The sequence below is a fragment of the Erithacus rubecula genome (assembly GCF_903797595.1).
Source record: "Erithacus rubecula genome assembly, chromosome: 4".
In the NCBI taxonomy this organism is placed as follows: domain Eukaryota; kingdom Metazoa; phylum Chordata; class Aves; order Passeriformes; family Muscicapidae; genus Erithacus; species Erithacus rubecula.
In genome coordinates this window covers 57,395,561-57,419,269 of record NC_136686.1, presented here as the reverse complement: position 1 = coordinate 57,419,269, position 23,709 = coordinate 57,395,561, and the positions used below count along the sequence as shown (strand labels likewise).

Here is a 23,709-nt window from a genome sequence, read left to right as displayed (position 1 = left end):
TTGTTGTGGCCTGCTCAGCCATGCAGAGCTCCCTCCTGTCAAGGACTATAGGATAGTAAAGTGAAATGCTCAGGTAATTCAAGCAGCTGTGTTCAGGGTCTGTCTTTACAAACTGGATTTCAAAAGAAGGAGTCTGAGAGGTGCTCAGAGCTTGTTGCTCCTGCCCTCACATCTTCAGAGCCCTTTGCAAATCCCCTCCAAACACTGAACACAGCAGGGAAGAGTTTTGTGCTTCTGTAAGTAGAACAGAGAAAACTGTATAAGAAATTGCTGTTCCTTTACCTTCTTTCCCCCCATACAGAGGGCTCTGAAACTGGCTTTTCATTGGACCTAGTGCTTCCCTCTGAAGTCTCTTGGGGCAGTGACCAGCAGTGCTGCAGTCAGGTGTCAGCTGCTGGGCTGGGCTGGGCTGGCTGCTGCTTCCACCAAGCCCACTTCAGTGGCTTTTCCTTGTTAAGCAGGAAAGCAAAGCAGCAGAGCCCAGCCCTGACAAGGGTCAGTGTTTGCTTCTGTGTCAACAGGCAGATTTTGTGAAGAAGATAGCAGGTCTGCCTCCTGCTCACAGCCCATGGATAGTGGTGAAACAGCTCATGGCCAGTTAGCAGACTGGCAAGCCTGTTTGTTAGCAGTTTATTATTCTGCATTTATCTCCCTCTGCTGCCTTTTCTGTGCCTTCCCCTAGTGAGGTGCCTTCTGCACTGAAGTGACAGTGATGGGAATGGAGTCAGCAGAGGATGCTGCAGAGCCAAGGGCACCTCACAGAGCTCCCCCTCCCCAGCCTCTCCTGGAAGAAGTCAAAATGTCCCATGTCCAGTTGACTTGGAAAGTAGATGCTAGGCTGGAGTTCAAAATAGCCAATCATAATTATTTTGATTCCTCCTACAAAGAGTTTATTTCAAAAATAAAAGGCACTATTTTCCTTTTCTAAAAGAGGTCAAGCATAGCTTGTGCTATGAGAAGTGACATTACCTGTTCAATCCTTTTTAGCAGCTCAGGTGGAGATGGGTCCTTCCCTCCCATTTCTTGCTTTCTGCTCTCATCTGTGGCATCACCATGGTTTTCCTCAAGCTGTTTAATCTTGTCCCTGCATTGGGAATACTAGCAAACAAAGAGCCTCAACAGTTATTCATTCCCACCAAACTTATCCCCTGATCTTGGTCTGGAGACTTTAACAGAAAAGGTTTCCTTTTACTGGGAAGGAGGGTGGGTAACATAAAATTATGAGCCATTTAAAAAGTTTCCTTTAAAAGAGAACTACAGTGTGACAGTTGCAGAGCAGAGGAAACCCTGCTGTTTGACAGAGACTGAGTTCCACCTGTTTCTTGGTTCTCAGACTACCTTTTAGTTTTTATCCTTAGGAATACAATAGCTCCTGCTTCCCTTCTGGTCTGCACTGAAGGTCTCATCCTATACTAACATTCCCAGGCATGTGTCCTGAAGTGACTCAGTGGTGACACTGAGCAATGAGGTACCCTTGGGACTCACAGAGGCAGGTGTTCCTTGACCTTTCCCATGTGAGACCTTCCCATGGAATAATGCTTCCCAGAACATGCTAGAGGGACATCCAGGCCCAGTGTAAATACTCACTAAAGGAGTGACTGGGGCTATTTTTTCATGTTTGGACTTGTAAGACTGGCAGTGGTGGGGCTGTGTGCTCTGATGTGCACCTGGCTGGCTGTCAGTGAGCTGTTAGCACTGACATAACACTACCCAAGTGTAAATGCTCACCATCCACTGCAGGTGATGACTGATTAAGGAAGTAAGCAGTCCCAGGCTCTCAAAGTTATGAACAGTCACCAAAATGTGAAGCAAATGTTTAGATGTTGCCAGGATGAGGTTTGTCACTGGAAGTTAACAAGTAATATTTAATTATAAAAGAGGAAACTGATAGATGTTCTCAGGTGCCAGTGGAACATTACCAAAACACTTAAATACTTATTTTCCTTGTAAAAAAGCACCACACAACTCACTCCTGTACACTTGATCTAAAAGCAGCTAAAGTAAAAACCTTAGATGAGCAAAATGAACAATTTTCTCAGCATACCATGATTCTGAACATAGCTAGGTACTGAAAGCTGTGTTTTGCTAACAAATAACTAGAACTCAAGCCCAAAAATACACAGAATGGAAGAATGTAAAAGCAGGGCCAGCACAAACAGCAGGATGCAGCTATGCTTCCAGTGTTCTTTTCTATCTGGGGCCAAATTTCTCCACCACCAACTCAGGGGAAATGCCTTGCTGGAGGCAGTGGTATCTTAATGAGATTAGGGGCAGCTCACCAAGGAACATTTTGCAGGACTGAATAGTTAATTTAGAGAAGGACTGTTGCAGTCCAAAAGCCATTAAAAAGTTTCAAGTTAGATGTAAATACTATCCTTGCTTTTAAATGCAATATGAATTGGAAGTGACCAGATGCAAGCCAATCCAAAAGTATCAAAGTATGTTTAGAAGTAACCATGCTATTTTGTGTCTGCTTAAGTAACACGGCTACAGGCATCTTTCTTTATTTTTTTACTTATTTGTAGTGTTTTCTTTGGAAAAGGTTATCTGAGTTATAAGAAATTCTAAGTCTTAAAATTAAAAAAATTCCTTTCTTTCTTAGAGGGGATTTGATACAGGGAAGAGACTGTAGAAGAGAGGCATTTCTATGTTGGACTATAATCAGACAGGAGGAATTGTCTAGATAAAGCAACTGGCCTGCAAAAGTGGACTCAGGTGCTCTTTTTGAAATCTCAGAAGGTAGGTGAGGTATGTACAGCACTAACAAGGGGCAAATACAAGACCTATTTTAAAAAATGGGGGTAGGACTCAGATGAAGACATGGAACCATAGATAACCACTTTCTGAAGAATAAATCTGGAACACATAATTAAGTTTTCTTTGTCGACATCAAGAAGAGAAAAAAGACGGGGATGACAGCCACCATGGGTGTGTTGAGTCATGCCAAACCAGATCAATGTCTACTGTGATAATTTCACAGGTGTATGGATGAAAAATAGTAGGTATCATACATTTTGATTTTTATATAAAAAGAATGATCTAAGGAAAATCTCTTAAGAGCTGATTGAAAGAAATAAGGTTGTGTAGCTTAGCAAAAGGATGAGAGAGGAACATGGTTAATGTCCTTCCAGTAACATGAAATGTTGCAGAAAGGAAAAGAATGGTCTGTTTGTCATGTCCCTGGAGGACAGAATACAAACCAATATTCTTACACCACAGCGAGAAAGATCCAGGCCAAAGATCAAGAAAATTTTTCCACTGTTAAGGAAAGACTGGGATAGCTTGCTTGGAGAAACCTGTTTCTCAGTGGTGGCTTGAAAGCACAGCTCAGCCCTCTCAGGAATGATTGGTAATCCAATGCTGGTGTGGGAGCAGATTGCCTAGATAAACTTTTATCTCTCTACTAGTCCCATTATTCTGTGATGTGATGATATAGTCTGAGATTTTCATGTATTAAAACCTGGACAAATGTTGTTGCCAAATACCTCAAATAAACTGAGAGTCCTTGTACATTGCCTGAGCTCTAAGGCATGAAAATCTCATCTACAGCACCATGACAGCTCAGCAGGTCTATGTGTTGGACTAATTAATGATTAATGCTAAGTATTTCTCATTGATGCATGAAGGTAGATTAGATTTTATGGGTCACTTCAGTCAGCAGGAACAATCCCTTGATGTGCAATCCCCATTAAAAGTTACATAGTTTTATGCCCAGAGAAAACCACCTTACAGTCTCACCAGGTACTTTTTGTGTAAAGAGGTGCCTGTATTTCTATTTTAAAATCTTTACCTTGATGTTAACAAGTCTACCTAGTTCATGTTACTTGCATTTGCTTAGAAGAGGTCTGGCCTTGCTTCAGATGATAGTATTTTTTTTTAGCTTAACTGTTCACCAATGTTTTGTGGAAATAGGCAGCTTCTGATGAAAGCATACGAGTGGAACATACATCACTTTGATGATCAAGCAGCTCATGCGGAATGTGGAAGACCCAGGTGAAGTGTTTGTTCTTGCTGAATTGGCACACAGCCCTGATCTGGGCTTTTCCCCTTCCCAATGGGCACCACAGCTGCTGAGATTATGGGTCAGTTTTTGCAGTCTGCAAGTCTTTATGATTTTAATTTTTTTCATTGATAATGACAATACCTAGTCCATGTTACTAGCACTTGCTCCAAAGAGGTCTGGTATTGCTGAAGACTGAAGGAGGCACAAGGTACACAGGTAGAGGGTTCAGCCTGCCTAATCCAGTCTGTAACCCTGATAACTGAACAGAAGCTGAGTCAGATTTCAACATGGGAGCAAATCTGTAATCAGCACAGGAACCAGCAGTGTGAATTTGGCAATTCACATTCACATTCAGATTCAGGCTCATGCTTTTTATTTAAATCATGGAGATAAAACGAAACAATTTGAAACTGCTTCTCATTGGACTTAATTCCTATTGGCAGTGGGAGCAAGAATATTAATGCAGGAATGGTGGAGCATAAGGAGAGGAATGAGTTAACAGCCAGTTTGAGCCATGTGATATTCAGTAATAACAGTATCTAGTTAAATTTTTAAGATTTATAAATTTGATTTTTGCCATTGTTCACTGGAAAAACCCTGACTTGGGAACAGTTATTAAGACTACTGCATGCATAATATCACACCACTCTGTATTTTCCTACTTTTAAATTTTATGTCAACATTGCAAAAAGATTTAAAGCCCTCCAACAATAGCCTCCCTTTAACAAGGATTTACACATGAACTATCATTACAAAGGAGAAAGTTGCAGGAATTCAGAACAGAAAAAGCAAAGTTTCATGATTGACTCTGTCAGTTCACAAAAATCATCTGTATTTTGTTACTCAGTGACTCTTGGTCTCATTTTAAATCTTAGCTGAAAACTTGGGGATCTTTTTAGGTTTTTTTCCTTTAGGGTTTGTTGTTTTTTTTTAATACTGCTTCAGTTTGTTGTTTAAATATGTGATGGCCCTGCAAAGTTCCTTGGGGCATGATTTGCATGAGGTCTTAAAACATGTACTATGTTTTATTCTTGTAGCAGAGCATATAATATCTTCAAAAGGCCAGAAGTAAGAGAATAGTGCAAAGCACCATTAAACAGTGAGCCACAGCTCCCACTGATGGGAGTGTGAAAGGCAATGGTATGCCCCCATTTATGATTTTGTGCAGGCACTAACAGAGTATGTATGGGGAAAAATGACCATCTGGAGATAAGGTCAAAGTAAATGAGCCATTTCAGAAAGCAAGGAAAGAATGTCCCAAGCACTGCAGTTTGTTAGCTGCTTAATGCTATTTTGTAACCAGAACTAAAACTTACACTGTTTTTCCGTAAAAGAAAATATATGAGGATTATATCATTGTAGGCAGCAGAGTTTCCAGAGTAGGCTCAGGGTCAAGTGTGAATTGAGTTATTATTTTAGAAATTTGATGGCCTAAGTGTATCTCCCACCCCTCCACCTACTCCATCAATACAGTTTTAACAAATTTTATCTACAGTCCCATTTTTCCCCCATGACTCCCATTCTCCAGCTTAGTCATACTGACATTTCAGGCTGTGGGGTGGATTAGCTGGAATTCCATACCCAGAGGAAACATTTGGCATGGGTGAAAGAAAGGGCATCGGCCAGTCACACATAAGCATAGAAACTCACATATGTGAAGCTAAAAACATGTATCAGTGTTTTGCTGGACAGGTGTATTACTAAACTCACTGTTTTAATAAACCTTGTACATCCAGATACTTTTTTTTCTATGAAATCACCTTGCATTTTAAAATACAGAATGATAGTAAGAAAAGGCTTCCTTTAACACCAACCTGTGTCTGAAGTCTCCCCAGTTGGGCATCCAGGGCATTCTTCACTGTGAGCTCTTTAAAACACAATTTAATCTCTCTTTTTTTCTCAGCTACCTTCAGCTTCAGAAAACTGATCTTTTCATCCATAACTTGCATCTTAATATGTCCGTTTCTACACAACACCTCTTGCCTGTTTATTCTTTCATACAAAAATCCTAGTTCTTCTTCTCGTTCTCTGAGCAAAAGGCCACTGAAATAAAACCAAAATTTAAAGATAATAAAAAAAAAGAGTAATATTCAGTATATTCCATTCAATAACATAAAAAAGTGATCTTAAAAGACAATAATAATCTGTCAAAATTTATGAGGCTTTCACAAATACTATTTTAATCGAATGACAGCATTTTGAATCAGTAACAAAATAATTGCAGTATGGAAATCAGAAAACAAACTCTTGGAAAGGTGACTTTTGTCTCTGACATAATTATTAAGGTCTTCTGGCCTCCCAGACTGGATTAGGATCAGAGAGAGCAAGATAATCTGCATTTTTGCAGATTCCTTATCTATGCAAAATGCACAAACAGAGCAGGAGGTTACAAGTTCTCAAGGCATTCAGTAGCCAAGCTACTGAATATTTTTTCAGTAATAGTTCTGAAGTGTGAGCATGATCACCAGTGAGAAGCATCCACACAATGCAGAGCAGCACTGGCAGTGCAGAGAGGGGGACTGGTCAGTGCAACATTGCAGTGCCACAGACTTCAGCAATCCTAATGAGGAGTGCTCATAAATTGAAAAATATTGTTGCTTCATGAATGTCAAAATTAAATGCTACCTTAGATTTTACAAATTTACAAATGTACCTCTCATTTTTTTGATTAATAGCTCTTTCATAATTTTTGCGTAGCTGCAAAATTTCCTCTTCCATCTGTGTGGCTGCAGTGGTAAGTCTGTCAATATTCAAATACTTTTCCTTTTCTTTAAGGTCTAGCATCTCTTGTACAATTTTGCTACAATCCTTTTTGATCAACGCTTTTGTTCTCTCATTCTTTTTAATCTTCAGATGTTCTTCCTGCAATTTTCTTTAACATAACAAAAATATGGGAATGTTTTTAGTCCTTTCAATTTGAAACCAAATTCAGCAATTAAAAGCAAAGCTTAAATTTATTTCTCAAGCACACAAGGGCTCCTCTATGTCTCTGCTTCATAGAAGCTTTACAAGAAGAAGAAAGACTCTCTGAGAGCAGGTTTTTTTTTTTTTTTCAAGTTCTTTCCAGCTTGAAAAGAACTGGATTCTGGCTCAAGAAAACTGCTATATAGGGAACACTGCACTATAGCTCTTTTATTCTCTACTAGGTAGCTGAAGTGCCCATAAAAAATAAAGTTTTAGAGCATAGGAATAAACTGTGACTAAAAGTCTTAATGTATAGAAATCCTGCCATTCTATTTAAATAAAAAGATTTAAATTATATTTTAAATTAAAATACATAAATTAAAATAAATAAATTATTATTTAAATTAAAATACTTAAAGTATTTTGCCACTCAAAGTTCTCCAAATCTATTGTTTATAAAACAATGTATCACAACATTAACTCAAGAAAGAAAATTATTAGATTGCCCAATTGATAAATAAAATCCCCAGACCATAGTGGGAGGTTAGTAACAAGATCACATACAAATAAAGAACAGATCTCATTATTTCCAGCATCCTTGTTGATCCCTGGATGATGGTCTCTCATTTAAAAGGCAAATTCTTGTCACCAAATGGACTATTGACTATCCCACAACACAGAATTTAGAATAATTTCATTTGATGTGTGTTATCACTTCTGGATTGAGACACAACTTTATCAACACCAGGAAGATATTAATGTCCAAGTACAAAAGAGGCAGTGAAAGGAAAAGCAAAGTGTCCTGTTAAAATACAGACCTGCAGATGAAATATCATCTTTCCCTCATGGGCTCCATCATTAAATTGCTGATTTGCTCTATACAGGGCAGGGAGCTGCTTTTTTTCAATTCCCCCACATGCATAACACTTTGAGTATCACAAGGTATTACTGAGTTTAATTAAACTTCTGTAAGACAAGCTTCAGACTGAAAGTATAACAGTATTGCAGAAATGCAATGTGTTTTAAATATTTTTCTGAAAATTTCTTGCCTTACTTAGACTGATACTCTGTCCTCCAAATTGCATAGGTTGCAGTGAAATCAGTGGTACTGACACTAAAGTCTACTACTGGGATTAAAATATTTTTCATAGGCAAGAGAGTTACTGAAAATTCAATACCTCTGACTAGTTTTAAAATCTACTTTTGCAGAGCCCAAAATACCTGTTGGATCTGTACTGAGTAGAGACATCAATAATAATATTTGTATATTTCTGATATCTATACAAAATTTATGTCTTATTAGCCATTTCCCCCCTTATTTCATCAACTGGAAAGGCCTAAAAATACCCAAACTTAGTGTATTCTTTGTCTGATTGAGCAATTTTTTGGCACCAAATAATGAACTTTTGAAAAATCAAGTTCTTTTTAACTACTCAATTTTGGTTTTCCTGTTTTGCTTACACAGTTGGCTATTCACTGTCTCCCTACTTGCCCAAGTACAGATTTGCAAGACATTGTAATTCTGTCCATATTGCAGAATTTCATCACTAGAATGACAAAAATATATCCCCACTATATAATGGTCTAGGAAAAAAGAGAGTCACAAGCACCAGCTATTCTGCCTCATTATCTTTGCTGTGAATGTAACCATTCATTTTGTCTAAGATTGTCTGAAAATTGAAACCACATTTTATCTGAAATAAATGTTTTTTAATAAAGGACAGTGTAAATTTGAACCAAAATCCCAAATTTATTCTAATTTCATAATTAGACAGCCACATTTCTAGCTAGTGACTCATTTAATACTCCCATGCATCACTTCATTAGGGAATCACATGTCAGACCTCTTTTTCTCTAAGGACAGCAAATATGAGTGCACAGTGTTGCTCATGTTGAATGAAACACGATTATAATGCAAAACCTGAGAGATCCAGAACTGTGATATAAAGGATGGGAAAGTGAGAGAGTGGCCAAATTCCAAAACTACTTTCTGACAAGCAGTGATGCCCAAGCCAGTTGTGGAGTGTTAGTGGGGTAAGAAATTGGAACAGATTATAGAGGAGTGTTTCTGAATGCCTTTGCTTTAATCAGATTTAAAAAATCAGAATACTAACTATCAAGGATGATGTGGACATCATTAAAGATGGAATAAATTCCCTCCTAAGATTTTTTCCAGTCTTAAATTTCTATAATTGTGAACTACAGTGTACTTTAAACTCACCTTTCCCTGGTTATAACAGCATTCCTTAAATTTTCTAAATTATTTTCTAGCAATTTCACCCGGTTTTCGCTTTCCCTTGCTTTCCACTGAGCAATACGCATCAACTGCATACATTTCTCCTTTTCAATTTGCATTAAATCAAACATCCTAGCAAATCCTTGGAGTCTGAAAAAATGAGATGTGTGAAAGAAATAATTATTAGCATTTTATGCATACATTACTTGAATAAAAGTTGCTTTAGAAAAGTTTTTTAGATAACATATTGTTATTATTTTCTTACTCTTTTTGCATTTCTCTTTTCATCTTTTTACAGATGATTAGTTCACGATCCTTTCTTTTTAGTTCCTTAACAATACTTTGGAGTTGAATCTGAAATTTAAATTAAATTTAGTAAGTACTTTAGATATATTACAGAAATGCCTTCAATGAAATTACCCAGAGCAATTCTTAGATGAGAAAAAGACAGTGAGGAGACATTATTATAAGAACTTTTTCTTATTATAATGAAATGTTTTTATTACAACAACATAAAAAGCACAGTTTTTCCATTTATATTAAGTTTACAATTACTATTAGTAATGTAGATGATTTGATGCTGCATCTTAAATGCTTGATTCCCTTTCTCTGGAGTCCCACTCTTTCTACTGATCAGCCTGTCAGGTCCATCATTATATAATTATTTGGCATATGAACCATTGAAATGGTACTTTTAAAAATAAAATTTCTTTTTTTACTCAGTTCTGACTTTTAAGCAATCACTGATGTTTGAGCAGAATTGCATCCAGTTTCTGGATCTTTTGATTCCAGTTGTGTAGCCTGGGCCATCAATCTTAAACCAACAGGCCTTTTCTCCTCTCCCACTGGTATCAGGAGGAGGAGATTGGTATTAGGGAAAGCTGGTGGATGAAGGGTTGCAACTTTGGGCTTGTCTGTGTGTTCCTGAATTGGTATTATTTTATTTGTTTTATTTGTTCATGGACTGATTTTATTGGAGGTACAAAGCCTGACATGTTTGTTTATTTTTATAGACAGAGTTTCCCAAGATGGTAGAAGAGTTGCTTATCTAATTTATCTGATTACAGCCATATATTTTGGAAACATCAGTACCTTGTTCCCATATAGCAATTTGGTATTTAGTAGATTCTGTGTGACATCACAGCACACATCATGCCAGAAAAATGCAGGCAGCAAATACAATGACTAGTCATAAGGAAAGTTTTCTTTCCTTCTTTCTCTAAATCAATATAATTATTTATGCCCTGAAATGTAACAGGAAGGTAGAAATTCCTGCCTCACTATGGAATGAGTAGTAGTTCAGTTTATCTTCTAATGTCCATATATTTGTAAAATAAACCAGAGTTAAACAAAGAATTTTACTTCTGAGAATCTCAGGTGAGGATGTCTGCTATTCTTCCTCTTTCTTTCAAATTGTTCATTTTATCCCATGGGCTTGAAAGAAAATCACATTCTCAGAATCATAAAATGTGCTGAGTTGGAAGGAACCCACCAGGATCACCCAGACCAAACCCTGGCCATGCATGGCATCATTCCCAAGAGTCACACCATGCCCAAGAGCATTGCCCAAACACTTCTAGAACTCTGCCAGGCTGGTGTTTGACCACTGCCCTGGGGAGCCTGTTCACCTGTGCCCAACCACCCTGTGAGGGAAGAACTTTTTCTTAATATTGAACCTAAACCTTCCCCTGACACAACTTCAGGCCATGCCCTCAGGTCCTGTCACTGTCACCACAGAGCAGAGATCAGTGTCTGCCCCTCCTCTTCCCCCCATGAGGAAGCTGTAACTGCAGTGGGGTCTCTCCTCAGGCTGAACAGACCAAGTGCCCTCAGCCACTCCTCACACAGCCTCTTCCCAAGGTCCTTCACATCTTTGTTGCCCTTCTTGGGGCACTCTCTAAATGCCCTTTCAAATACTTTATTTCAATTAAGGAATCATATTTTAGTTTACTGCACAAATTGCCAATAAAACATCACAGTATTGTGAGTCTCCAATGTTCTGATGGAACTTCAAAACTAGGGTGGGAAATGAGTCCACAGGGCTCACCTCAGTAGTAATTTAGTCTCTCCCTATACCAACTGCTACTTTTGATCAGTCTATCAAATATATAATTTTTTACCTTGGCTTTCTGAACATTCCTGCATTTCAGTTGCCTCTCATCAGCTCTGAGACAAACCAGCTGTGTAAGTGTGGATAACTCATTTCTGTATTTTTCCTGCTCTTTGAAGAGCAAGTGTTCTGTAGCAAGGCATTCTTCTAACATGCGGGCATCCGTATCTGATATCATTTCCTAGAGAAGATTAAATTTAAATCCTAATGCAACAACATATCTGTGTTGGCAAACCCAAAGTTGGAAATACTTTGGGTTTATCTGCAACATAAACAAATATACAGACTACATAGATTTAAAACGGTAATAAATTATTGCTTTAAAACACTATGCAAAATCCATATATTAAAATTTCAGAATATATTAGCACCTAGGAGCATTTTCTCTTCCTAACATTTTTAGGCTATTGTCCACTGGACAGAATGGATCTTTATAGCTACATAATCTTTAAGTTAGTTCAGGGTCAGGTCTTCAGGAGGAGGTGAATAGAAGCTTCCTAGGCTTCACTGACCACATGCCTGTCCATGGCACACAAGTTACATATCCCAATGAATGACATGTAGGTACTGGAATGCACATGGATCCAAACACAAGTGGATTCCCACCTGACAATGTTCATGAATTTGAACAAAACACACAAAGAAAATGGATATAAGGGTAAAAAGACAAGGTGGTTTGACCTTAAGAATATATGTTTGAAATAGATTGCTTCCTGAAAAGTCATTTATGTAGTGCAAGTACTAATGCTCTTGTAATGCATGGATCTGCATTTGCACACTGTGTGGCTGTGCTGTGTACAGACAGACATCCACAAATGACAGAACTGTGAAGATGAAAAATCTTAATGTACAAATGATCAGTTTTTATTGTTGCAACAAGACATGTTTTTATATCCAAAGGAAATCTATAACAATACATTTCTAGCTGCAGTGTCATCAATAACATTCAGAAAGACTTAAACTAGAAAGTATATTTGCTTTCTACCTTCTAGTATGTGGTCAGTAACACAAAAAATGTTTTTAAAAATGAAAGACAAGTGGTCTTTAAAATTAAACAAAGAATATTGCATTTTCTCACCAGAAAGCTGCAGCTAGAAACTCCTATTATTTTTTTCTTCAAACAGTCCCTTTATTCTCATTATAGAAAACTGACTGTCAAAATGATAAAATATGAGAAAGCAGAACTCAGCACCTGTTCAGCTAAACCTCTCTTGATTGTTTCAATCTCCTCCTGCAGTTCTTGTCGTCTTTCTAATAATACTGCATTTTTTTTTGAGTTACTTTCTGCCTACAAAAATAAACCAAGCACATAGTGATGCAAACAAAAAATGAGGAAAATATAAAATATTGGAAGTAGCTACACAAATTAAGAAACTAAATTTCCCTCCTCTTATAATCACTAGTACAAGAATGCTTCATTGAGTAGAGCTCCTCAGCAAGTTGAAGTTTCTAAAATTTTTCTTTCAAGAACTATGAACACTAAACTTCATGAATTTAGAAGGTTTATGGTTTTCAGCAATTGTCATTTAAAAAACAATAAACACAGAAAGAGTACTTAAAAATGTCACCTAAATTCACAGAGGATTTTCAGAGTGAAATTCTGAACTTACTAAAGGAAAAAAAAAGAGACATCTGCATGATATCACATTTTTTTTCCTTTTGTCACTACAGTAGGATTTTCATTAGACTCTAAAAAGTCAAAGCTAAAACCACATACATGTATGTATTTTTTTTCATGTACATTATGGGAGAATTCATTTATTCAATCAGATTTTAACATTAAGTATGTGGAGGAATACATAAAAAAACCTACCTCTGATTAAAATATATCTGATCAATCTCCCTACAGCTACTTACATGATATCACTTGTAAACCAAAAAGCTGTACTGGCCTTACTGTGATTAACTTCACTTAAAAATTCTTTATGGTTATAAGAAAGAAAGAAAGAAATCATCAGGCTAACTATGAAGGCATCTATTGTCTCTGTGTAGTTGATGGTGACAAACAGTTTAGCAGGACCTGTTTTGACAGGACAAAGGATATTAATTTTAAGATAAAAAAGGGAGGATTAGATAAAAGCAAGACTTTTGTTCATCAAGGGTAGTGAAACACAGGCACATGTTTCCCAGAGAAAACATTCTGTCTCTGGAAACATTCAAGGCCAGGTTGGACTGAGGTCTGACTAACCTCATCTAGATGAAGGTGTCCCTGCCTACTGCAGGAGTTTGGACAAAATGACCTTTTAAGGTCCCTTCCAACCCAAATGATTCAAATTGCAAATCTGTAATTCTTGTGAATGGGAAAAAAGTTATATTTAACAACACACCTGGAAGATGTTCAAAGACAATACACATAACCCTGTGATATCTTGCTCAGATCTCAACCAGATGTTAGAGTTCAAAACATTATAAATCAATCCTGATAGGTAGATATTTTGCACTTGTTACTTTCACTTCAGTGATAGTATTGTAAAATTAAATGCTGTTCACTTGCTTTATGGGAAAGGGAAACAAGAGCCACAGTAAAGGCCAAAGTGTGGAGTTACTTAAGCTGCAGTTGCCAGCTCTGAGATTTGGTTTGATTAGGTTTACTAAAATGTCAGTAAAGCCTAAGTCACTAAGTCGCTAAGAAAGTGAGTTTAGTCTTGTGTTAGGACCAAAAATAGCTTTTCTGTGAAACTTATATTAGTTATCACTTCTGCTATGTATAGGTAAAAAAGCTCAGGACTTTTGTTCATGTAAGACAGGGCTAAACTTAGGCACTTTTGGCTGTCTCTGCATTGGCCTGACCAAAGAGAAGGTCCACATGGAGAGGAGCAGCAGTTCTCTTTCACACACAATGCTGGTGTTTAGCAATAGCTGACCTTTCACAACTTGCTAACGAGAAAAACACATTTGAAGGAAGTGTTCCTGTAATTTCCTTATTCTACAAACCAGTCATTCTGCACTTAGCATATGATTCAAAAGAAGAAATTTGGGGAAGCATATTGATGTACTGCTGCTTCTGCAATCACATATTTATACAAACAATTAATTCTTGTGGTTTTCTTTCACTTTGAATCACAATGAATAAATGCAGTTAAAGTAGTTTTAGAAAAGTTTTAAGTAGTTTTAGAAAAGTTTTAAGTAGTTAAAGAAATTTTATCTACTTAAAATACTGGTTTTTAATTTTTGCTTGGTGTGATCCCAAGTTTTACAAATTAAAACTGTCCCAATATAGCAAAGGCCAAACAGAATCAAGCTGGCCAATTGACTCTTCCCTACCTGCAGTATTGTATTTCAATTGGCAGCCCTGCAGAGGAGCAGTGATTTCACATTTGCTCCTCTAACAGAGCAGGAAAGGAATCAGAGTAAACATTGAGCATGGGAAGATGGGCTAAAACAACTCTATTGCTGTGGCCTATTTGCATTAGAGTAGTATCCTACAGCTGCTGGAGTAACATACTGATTAGAATTCCACTGCTGTCTCTCATGGCATTCCTTTTCACCTACTCCTCATGATGATGATATTTGTAAGACACATACAAGGTGATTTCCTTCCACAGGGTGAAGGAATTGGGCTGGGCTGGGTTTGGATCTCACCCCAGACTCTGAACTCTAACCACAGCTGCTTGTGAGTTATGGCATTTGATTTTAGCATTACATGTTTTTAAACAATTGTGGTTCTCCATCCAGGAACATTTCCTCAATGGAAACATGCAAAGATACCATCTCCCAGATTCTCTTAGCTGATACTGAAGCTTTAAGCTTTTTACTTTAAGCTCTAAGATCAAAGTCTGGAATATGAGTCAGCCCTTTAATCATTATTTCAGGAAATTCAATCTAAAACTTTGTAGTGTGGTTATAGAGCTTTCCTCTCCTCCCAGGTGAGTTTTATTACAAGGTAATAAACATGTGAATTCAGGAGGAATTTCAAGGGAGACAAAAAAATATTTTTAATAATATTAAATATTGTCAAGTGATAATTGGAGTTGTTAAAATAAATATATATGAGTTTTGATATGTATAGCTGTTTTTAAAAACTTTACAACTATGTAAGACTATTTTCTGTCCTGAATTGCTTAGAAGGACCAAGAAAAATTTGAAGGACAGTGTCAAGGTAGGAAACATTAAATGCTGTGAAAAAACCATTCACTTGACTAAACACAATTAATTTTATATGACTCAAAATCTGGACTGAGCAAGGAGCAAGTACAGAAGAAAATATAAATAAGAGAGAGAATGGAAGAACCAGTAGTGAGAGAAGAAAATGATACAAAATTTATAGACAAAATAAATTTTTAAGAAATAATTGGAAGAAGGAAAGAAAGAAAATTATTTGAATACACAAGCAGAATGGTGCTTCCCTTTAAAATTACCATAGTCAAAAGACTAACTAAAACAGAAAAGAGTAAAGCATTATTGAAAGAGGAGTGGGTGAAATACTAAAGCAAGGAGGAAATGAGGAACCCCTTTCCTCCTGGAGGACTGTCAAGAGATTTCATAGAAGTATTTCTTACAAGAAAATTTACAATCTATATGATCAATGCATTCATACAGACCTCTGATTTGAGTCTTTTATACTTTGCCTTATCTCCTTCCAAGGAATCCCAAATCCCTTTGAGTTGTAACTCTAACTTTTTTAGATTTTTCAGTTCTTTATCCTTCTGTGTTTGATGGTGACTGAGAATATCTTGCTGCTTTTTGTTCTCAGAGACACATTTATTCAAATTATTTTCCAGAATTTGTCTGTATAGAAAGACACGGAATTTTAGTAGCAGGTAGCTTAATCAAGACATATATGTAAACAGACACGACCATTTTAATGGGTTTAGAGTACCTCATCACTATGGATCAGCAAGACAAACTAACAAACTGCTGACAAAAAATTATCTAAAAACATGGCAGTACCCTAATTATGTCAGTGAAGTGTCACAGTCTGTTCTAAATATGCTAAAAATATCAGGGAATCTATACATATACGAAGAAGTAAACACATTTTTTAGTATGAGGTAACATTTAAAAATAAGATACCATGGGCCCTTAATACAAAACTTTAAGGGCAAAAGCCCTATTGCTGAGCATATGGCCAGAATTACAACTATACACTCCCCTCTGCAAAGGAGGAAACACTGGAAGCTTACCTTCAACCTAACAGTTTATTTTACTTTACCAAGTAAATATAAAATCATAATTGAAGGGGATATTAAAGAGATGATTAACCAATCCCCACAGAAATTCAGAACTACATGAAGATATCTATGATCCTCATTTGAAAATGAAAATACAGACATATTTTATTCTTCTTCAATTTACTTTCAGTGGATTACACAGGAAAGAAAATACGTGCACTAATGAGAGAAATCCTCTAAAATATTTCACCTTGAAGAGCAAAATCTCACAGGATTTTATCAAACGCTTATGCTTTTTAATGTCCTTCTTCAAGACAAATCCTAGATTCCAAATTTTTATGTAAACATTTCTAAAGTGAAAACCAAGCTTTATCATTTATAATTTGCACTGGTTGCAGCATAAAACTTGAAAATAGAAGCAACTGCAGAAAAAAAAATAGACTTCTGAGAACAGAGAATTGTTTGCTCCTTCCATGTGGCTCGTGTCCCTTATGCTAACCTGTCTGATAGGACAGCCATCTCCTTCTCTGCACCAATTTCCAGTGATTTTGTCAAAGCATTGCATTCTCGTTCATTCTTTTGTATCAAAGTTTGTTTCTCATCCCATTCCTTCATTACTACTTCTTTTTCTTGCAAAATCTCTTCAGTCTTTCTTTCAGTGGCTTTCAGGGCTCTATTCAGTTCTTCTATTTGGTCATTAAGGGCTTCATTCTTCTTCTCTGCATCACTGTGGATATATTTAATCAAAGCAGTAAGGATTAAATATTCTACATGCATATTTAAAAGAAAAAAAATCTAAGTTGCCATTTTTTGTGGACATACAAAATAATTTCACAACAATATATGTTAAATATTTGTTAAAGCAGACAGTGAAAACCTTCAAATTCCAACATAGGCCAACAATAAAATTGCAGATAGACATGGGGATAACTGACAGCTTAGCACCATGACAGTATTAAAAAGAGTTCTAGTAAACTGATTTCTGTCAACATTATTAGGTACATGGGTGTGACACTTCTGAATATTCCTCCTAAGATTGGGAACTCTGGTTAGTTTATTCTGTGATGTGACACAAATATAAAGATTAATTTAAATATTTCATTAATAGCAATCTGCACAATGTAGGTTTTAGAAATTGTTTCTCTGTAACACTATAGGGCAAACTTCTTAAGATTTATGATGGCAGAGTTGCATTAAGCAGAGTAGTGAGGAAAACGTAGAAGAAAACCATAACAAAAGTTTTAAACCTGAGAAATTTAACAGTAAAATAGGTGTTTCAAGGAAGTATTAGTTTAAATATTGATCCTAATTTTAACCAACAACCATCCTCAATCATTTGTATAGCCAAGGGATGAGAAGAAGTCATACATATATATATTCATGTATATAGAATTATATTTTAAAAACATACATTTTTTTCTGATTCAACTTCTCAGTTTCTTTTGCAAGTTGCTTTGGAACACCAAGGATCCTAACTAGCTCAGCCTAGTAACAAAACACAAAGGTTTGATTAATAGCCTCAAAAGCTGATGAGTTTTCATAGCAGTAATATTCATTTAGAACTGCTGTGAAAATCAGTAGGAAACATTTGGAATTACTTGAGCTTTTCCCAGAGAATTGTAGCTGCCACTTTTAAAACTAAACATTGATGTTTACAATTTTAGTATGTCTTCAAGATAAAAATTATGCTTTAATATTATTAATATTAATCTTATTATGCCATTTATACCATGGAAAGAATTAGACCCAGGTATGCTTTTAATTCTCAGTGTAAATCTGCATTAACTGTAATCAGAGCAATCTACAATAACACAACATAACGAAGATGTCTTTATAGAAACCACTTTTTAATCAAAACCATGACTGTTAGTACTTTCTAAAGGAGTAATAAGGATATGGCACAGCAGCATGTTTCACACCTATTGGGAAATGGTCTAATATTTAATGTAATGACATAATTAATTTGGAATGACAACATCCAGAAGATTCACTGCTCCTTTGGGTAACACGTGCCCGTACACACACGCACACACACTCACAGCTACAGAGGAACAATTAATTTTGTGTTACTTTTAAAAAGGTCTGCATCTCCTGAAGCTTTTCCATTTCTTCCTCATCTGTTAATATCATCTTTTGCTTGGATAAAACAGCTTCTTTTATTGAATCAATTTCTGCTTTCCTCTGGATTACTTCTTTGCTGAGCTCATCACAATTTTCTTTCAATCGTTTAATTTTATTGTCTTTCTTTAAAAATGAAATAAAAGATCAGATTAATTTTATTTTCCCTTTTACATTTTGCAGGCTTCTGATAACATAGACTCACTAACATTGAATGATGATGACATTTTTAGTGATAAGATTTGAAATGTATATTTTACCATATGTGTGTATCTTCTATCATACTAACAGCATTTTTATTTCCAAAAAAGCCACATATATTACTCAGGACTTATGACTACAAATGTATTTTTCATGTTTTCATCCTAGAACCAAAAACCTGCAGCTATCTTTTGCAGTATCCACTTGATGAATATAAAAAACATTTCCTGGAGTAAACAAAAAAATACAGATATTTTCTGAATCAGTTATTTATTGCTTTTCCTAATTATCAAAATTGAATTATATAATGTAGCCTATAAAAATCTATTTATTTTAAAATCTATTTTTCTATGTATTCTATGTATTTTAAGTAAACTATAGAAATACATACTGAGAACATATTTTCAGTGATTTTTTATATGTTAGTTGACAGAACATAAAACATTGCTTTTCTCATGTTCTGTACTTACCTTTTCTTTTGAAAGTTTTTCATATTCATTTTCCAGAAGCTTTTTTTCTTCTCGCAAACTACAGCAAAAATCAAAGCAGAACCAAATCTATTAATAATAGAATAATCATTACTGTAATACAGTAAATGGTAAGAAAATATAAAAGCCTATTCCATGTGGGACTAAAAACCATGGTGAATTAGCATGAAAGGTGCTCAGATTTAAAGGAAGTTTGCTGACTGGTGACTGGGGATCCTGAAGGACTGGATGTATATATGGGGGTGCACACATCTTTTTCTATGCTGCACACATCTGAACATTTGAACATTTGATTTTTCTTAGTCTGACCACCTCCTGCAGGGGTGCATGAATGAGGCATTCATGCCTTACTCACCCATGTCTTTTACTAGTGGCACCCTACACCCACAGTTCCTCCCAACCTCAGAAAACAAAATGTTAACATGGAAATGTGGCAAAAGGAAAGAGGAGGTGGGTAATAAATAGCCACAAAGACATCAAATATAAAAGTAAGTGCAGTTGCTAGTGAAAAACCTTCTTCTTCCAATGAATGTTTTCACATACACATTCACTCTTCAGACAAATCTGGACTGGAGTCTGTGGGAAAAAATCCTGAACAGTGGCAGGGGTTATAGGCTAAGCCAAAGGAGTAAGGTAGAAAAGTAAATTGAATAGCCAGTGATCTTAACCTATATCCAAAATGAAATTGCAATTTAATTTCAGGCAACAATAGGGACTGATGCTAAATAAGTGAAGAAGGAAGAAAGAAAAAAACAAGAAAGCTCTTAGATCTTGTGGTATTTAGTAACACTGCCCTGAGAAAGATGGCTATAAAAAGGGAGCTCAACCAATACGCTTGTTTGATTTACAACAGGGAGCCTCTTGGTAGCAGGTAGGTAAATACTGCCAAATACAAAAATCATCCCTACTGAAGGCACATCTGTACATCCTCAGAGCATGCACAGAACAGTTCTGCACCTATAGCAGGTAAATGGGTTACAGGAGTCTGTATGTCATCACAACCAAACAATTAACTGAGTCACTGTGCTGTTCACTGGGAGCAAGAGGACAGTTTCATGCAGTGCAATTAGTACCTACAGTGACATTTCAGAGTCTCAGGCTATAAAGAAGATTGCAGCTAAGCAATAGGTGGAACAAACAAATCCTCTGACCCAGGTATAGCAAAGAATCAACTTCAGTGCTTAAATTTATGTTTATAACTCCAGTGTGAGGGTGTGCTGGTCAAGTTTTGTTGAGACCCAGGGCAGCCTGGTACAATAAATAACTCTCTAAATTAGGGAAGAATTACGAAGAAGGGACAAACTTCCATCAAACAGTTGTGTCATTTGGAGCTATAACAATGGCAAGAGATTCCTGGGCATCCCCACCCACCCAAAACAGCTCCTACAGTTACATTATAATGTGGCTGATAAAGAAAAGAGACAGCTGATTGCTATTTTTTTTTTTTCTTCTGAAACCTTCCAGCAACAGTGTAAGACTTTCAGGGTGGTGGTGGTTCAGGTTTCAGAAAATGTGTGGTCATGGGAACAGAGATCAGTCTCCAAGCAGCCAACCTCATGGAGGACCATGCCTAGGACCTTATGCTCAACTCTTCAGCAGTGCTGATTAAAGATTCCCTCCTCCCCCTCACCACCCTCACTCTCTCAATAAACTCTCTCTTAAAACTGAGTCCTCCAACAAAAGGAGTGAAGCCTATACCTGGAAGTCTCAGGCAATTTATTTTTAGCTAAGGAAAGGAAATAGTAAAGAAAAAAGAGAACTGGGTTGGTGGTGTTGCAATATAAACAGAACAAAACAAAACAACTTCTCTCCCATGAATAAGAAGCTGTGGCTCAGATGAAGAGCCACAAAAAATAGACACAAAGTAGATGTTGTTGATATACAGACTACAAGTATGCCTCAACAGGGACTGGTAAAGTCTAAAAAGTAATTTGAATGCCAGTGTTTGAGCACTCACAGAGTGAATGAGTTTGCAAAACAAATCTTTTAAAGAAAAAAGTTGAATTTAAATCAATCTTTCCCCAAAAATGATAAAATTAATTTTAAAAAATTCAAAAATTTGAAAATCATATTCCAAACCCATTTTGGCAGTACTTCTAATTGAACTCCTTGGGACTGGCCTAATCACACTAAGGATAATGAATGTCTGCTTTGCACAAATTCCTGTAACTGTTTGACTGCCACAAAATATTATTAAATAAGTTTTGTGCAAAATGATTAAAGAGGTACTGCATGGCTTGTGATTAGTCCGTGCTGTGCCCTCTTTCATATCACGCTGGACGATCAAAAGAGCAATACCAAAGATCAGGAGGGAGAGCAAAGTTGACACTGTTTTCATTTTGTCACATTCCTCACTCATGAGGACAGATTCCTGTGGAACCATTCCAGTTTCACAACAAAGACTTTTCCATCCAGCAAAAGTAAAATGATTTGAACACTTCATTTTCTGTGACATAAACAAAGGCAACAGTGAATGACCTAAACAGCCAGCAGACCAACTACTTCCACACAAAAACCAGTGCAAGTGTGGAAAGAAAAAATGGGTAAAAAGAAAGAAGTGAAATCTCTCCCTTTTGAGCAATGAGTTTGATCCAGCTGCCCAAACCAGAAGTCAGGTAGCCCTATGCCAACCTCCTGGGCTTCTTTACTGTCAGGAATTAAAACTGGGACCTCCAAAGGGCAGGTCATTTCACACACCAGCTGACTGTTTTAAGATTATATAAATTACCAGATGAAGATAACATATATCTCTCTGTGGCCTCTAAAGGGGAGGTAGGGTGATTAAAACACATTTATTTATTTACTAATCAAATAAGATTCTTAGAAGAATTTAAGTTTAATCTCTGATTTAACAGATGAACACAGAAGCTTAAAGTAAGATAAGGAGATACATTTTGGTCTTTCCATTTAGACTTTAAATCTTTTAATCTGCATTATATGGACATCAACCTTATGTCTGTTTTACTTAGACATCAATCACAACAAACAAAACAGCTGCAACTGGCATTAGGCATTTAAATTTCCCATTATTTTATAGTCTTTCCCTGATAGACGTATTTTTCAATATCAGGTGGATTTTATTATTATTATACCTCTAATACACACAATGGAAAGAAGATAAAACTCTGAAGTTTAAGCTTGTACAATGTAAAAACATGTACAAATGTTTCTAGAATTGCTCTTCTTATTTTCATGAAGCCTAATAACAGTACTGTACATGAGAAGCTGTCATAGATGCAGTTGTAATGAGTTAAAAACAGGCAGTTGGAAAACCGGGCCATTAATAAAAATACATTCCAGATTTTCCCCTGAGAGACATTTACATCTGCAAGCTGACACAGAAATGAAAAAATTAGTATGGAGAGATGAAGAAATATAGTGGTAGTTGTCAACAGAAATCCATTTCACTTCCTCAGGTCACGAAATAGCCCCTACACTGTTATCATTAGAAATCCCATCATGCAAGGAAGTGAACTCCTTCAGCTGCTCTCTCTGAGCTGGGATAGCTTGGAAATCCATAGAAGGTGTTCAGCACCTCACAACTAAAATCTAGTGACCACAGGTAGGAGTTATCACAGCTGACAAGCTGCCAGCATGGGCTTCCTGTGAGGCTCTGAGCTGTAATTAGTTTGTAGGCACTAGAGAAGGTACCCACAAGAACAGCTGATGACTTCAGCTGTGATGCTATTTATTTTACTTATGGCCTGTAATTCTTTACTAGAGGAGCTATGGACAACTTTATGTTATGGACAGCTTAACTTTTCACTTTTCAATTATTCAGTGACTAATACAGAAATAATTACAAGTGTTGAAATAGTTTTCCCTATTTGCAATGCTTCTAAAGGAACAAAGTCAGTTTTGCAATCCTGACTTGCATGCAGTTGAACAGAGTTCTTCAGTGAAGAGCTGTTTTGTTACCTGAACAAATCACTATGAGAGCTGGACATTGGACCTAGGCTTTCAAATGAAATTGTTTTCAAGCATAAGGCACCTTTAATCTCACAAACTCTTGTTATAGACAAATTTAATACAAATTAATTACTTTAAAATGGATAGTTTAGATGATAGATTTAATATTTATTATTTCTCAACAATAAACTACTGTTGATACCATTGTGTAATAAAGAAAAACAGCTCTTTATTTTGCCTCATAAACTAGAATTCCAAGCCTCACATGAACATTAAAGTCTCCTTGAACCAGAGCAAATCCTTGCTGATCACACTGATTCTTTCCCTCTTGTCTTGCTAATTTGATTTTTTGGTCTATATTCTTACTTATTGAGGCTTCTTATCAATTATATGAAGAAATTTCATGGCTCTGAATGCAATTTTAGCAGGACTGAGTGAAGATGACTCTTTTTCCTTTTACTTTATTACCCTTGCCAAATTGTTTTTGAGAGGAAGAATACTCCCACAGTCAGTTCTGACTTTGGAATGGTGGCCCAAGTTTTATAAGCTTAATAAAATCCTTCCAACCCTTGTTCTCCTCCTGAGCTCTCAGGCAGACACATTAGCAATGAGCCCAGTACATCCACAAG

The 23,709-nt window shown here is 36.4% G+C and overlaps 1 protein-coding gene across 5 annotated transcripts in view; it reads right to left on the bottom strand.

Moving 5' to 3' along the window:
* CCDC146 (coiled-coil domain containing 146) overlaps positions 1-23,709 on the bottom strand; it is a 69,175-nt gene that overhangs the window by 9,188 nt on the left and 36,278 nt on the right. For 3 of the 5 annotated variants that reach the window (XR_013773914.1, XM_079303129.1, XM_079303128.1), the window contains exons 5-16: positions 19,154-19,211; positions 18,435-18,608; positions 17,776-17,849; positions 16,864-17,091; positions 15,795-15,981; positions 12,446-12,541; positions 11,264-11,434; positions 9,409-9,497; positions 9,129-9,293; positions 6,657-6,875; positions 5,818-6,046; positions 970-1,098 (exon numbers count right to left, since the gene is read on the bottom strand). Coding sequence is in view for 4 of the 5 variants with exons in the window: in XM_079303129.1 (XP_079159255.1) it covers positions 970-1,098; positions 5,818-6,046; positions 6,657-6,875; positions 9,129-9,293; positions 9,409-9,497; positions 11,264-11,434; positions 12,446-12,541; positions 15,795-15,981; positions 16,864-17,091; positions 17,776-17,849; positions 18,435-18,608; positions 19,154-19,211 (1,819 nt within the window). In the remaining variant the exon portion in view is untranslated. The remainder of the gene's footprint in view (positions 1-969; positions 1,099-5,817; positions 6,047-6,656; positions 6,876-9,128; positions 9,294-9,408; positions 9,498-11,263; positions 11,435-12,445; positions 12,542-15,794; positions 15,982-16,863; positions 17,092-17,775; positions 17,850-18,434; positions 18,609-19,153; positions 19,212-23,709) is intronic. The other 2 variants (XM_079303130.1, XM_079303131.1) reach the window with 2 other exon arrangements.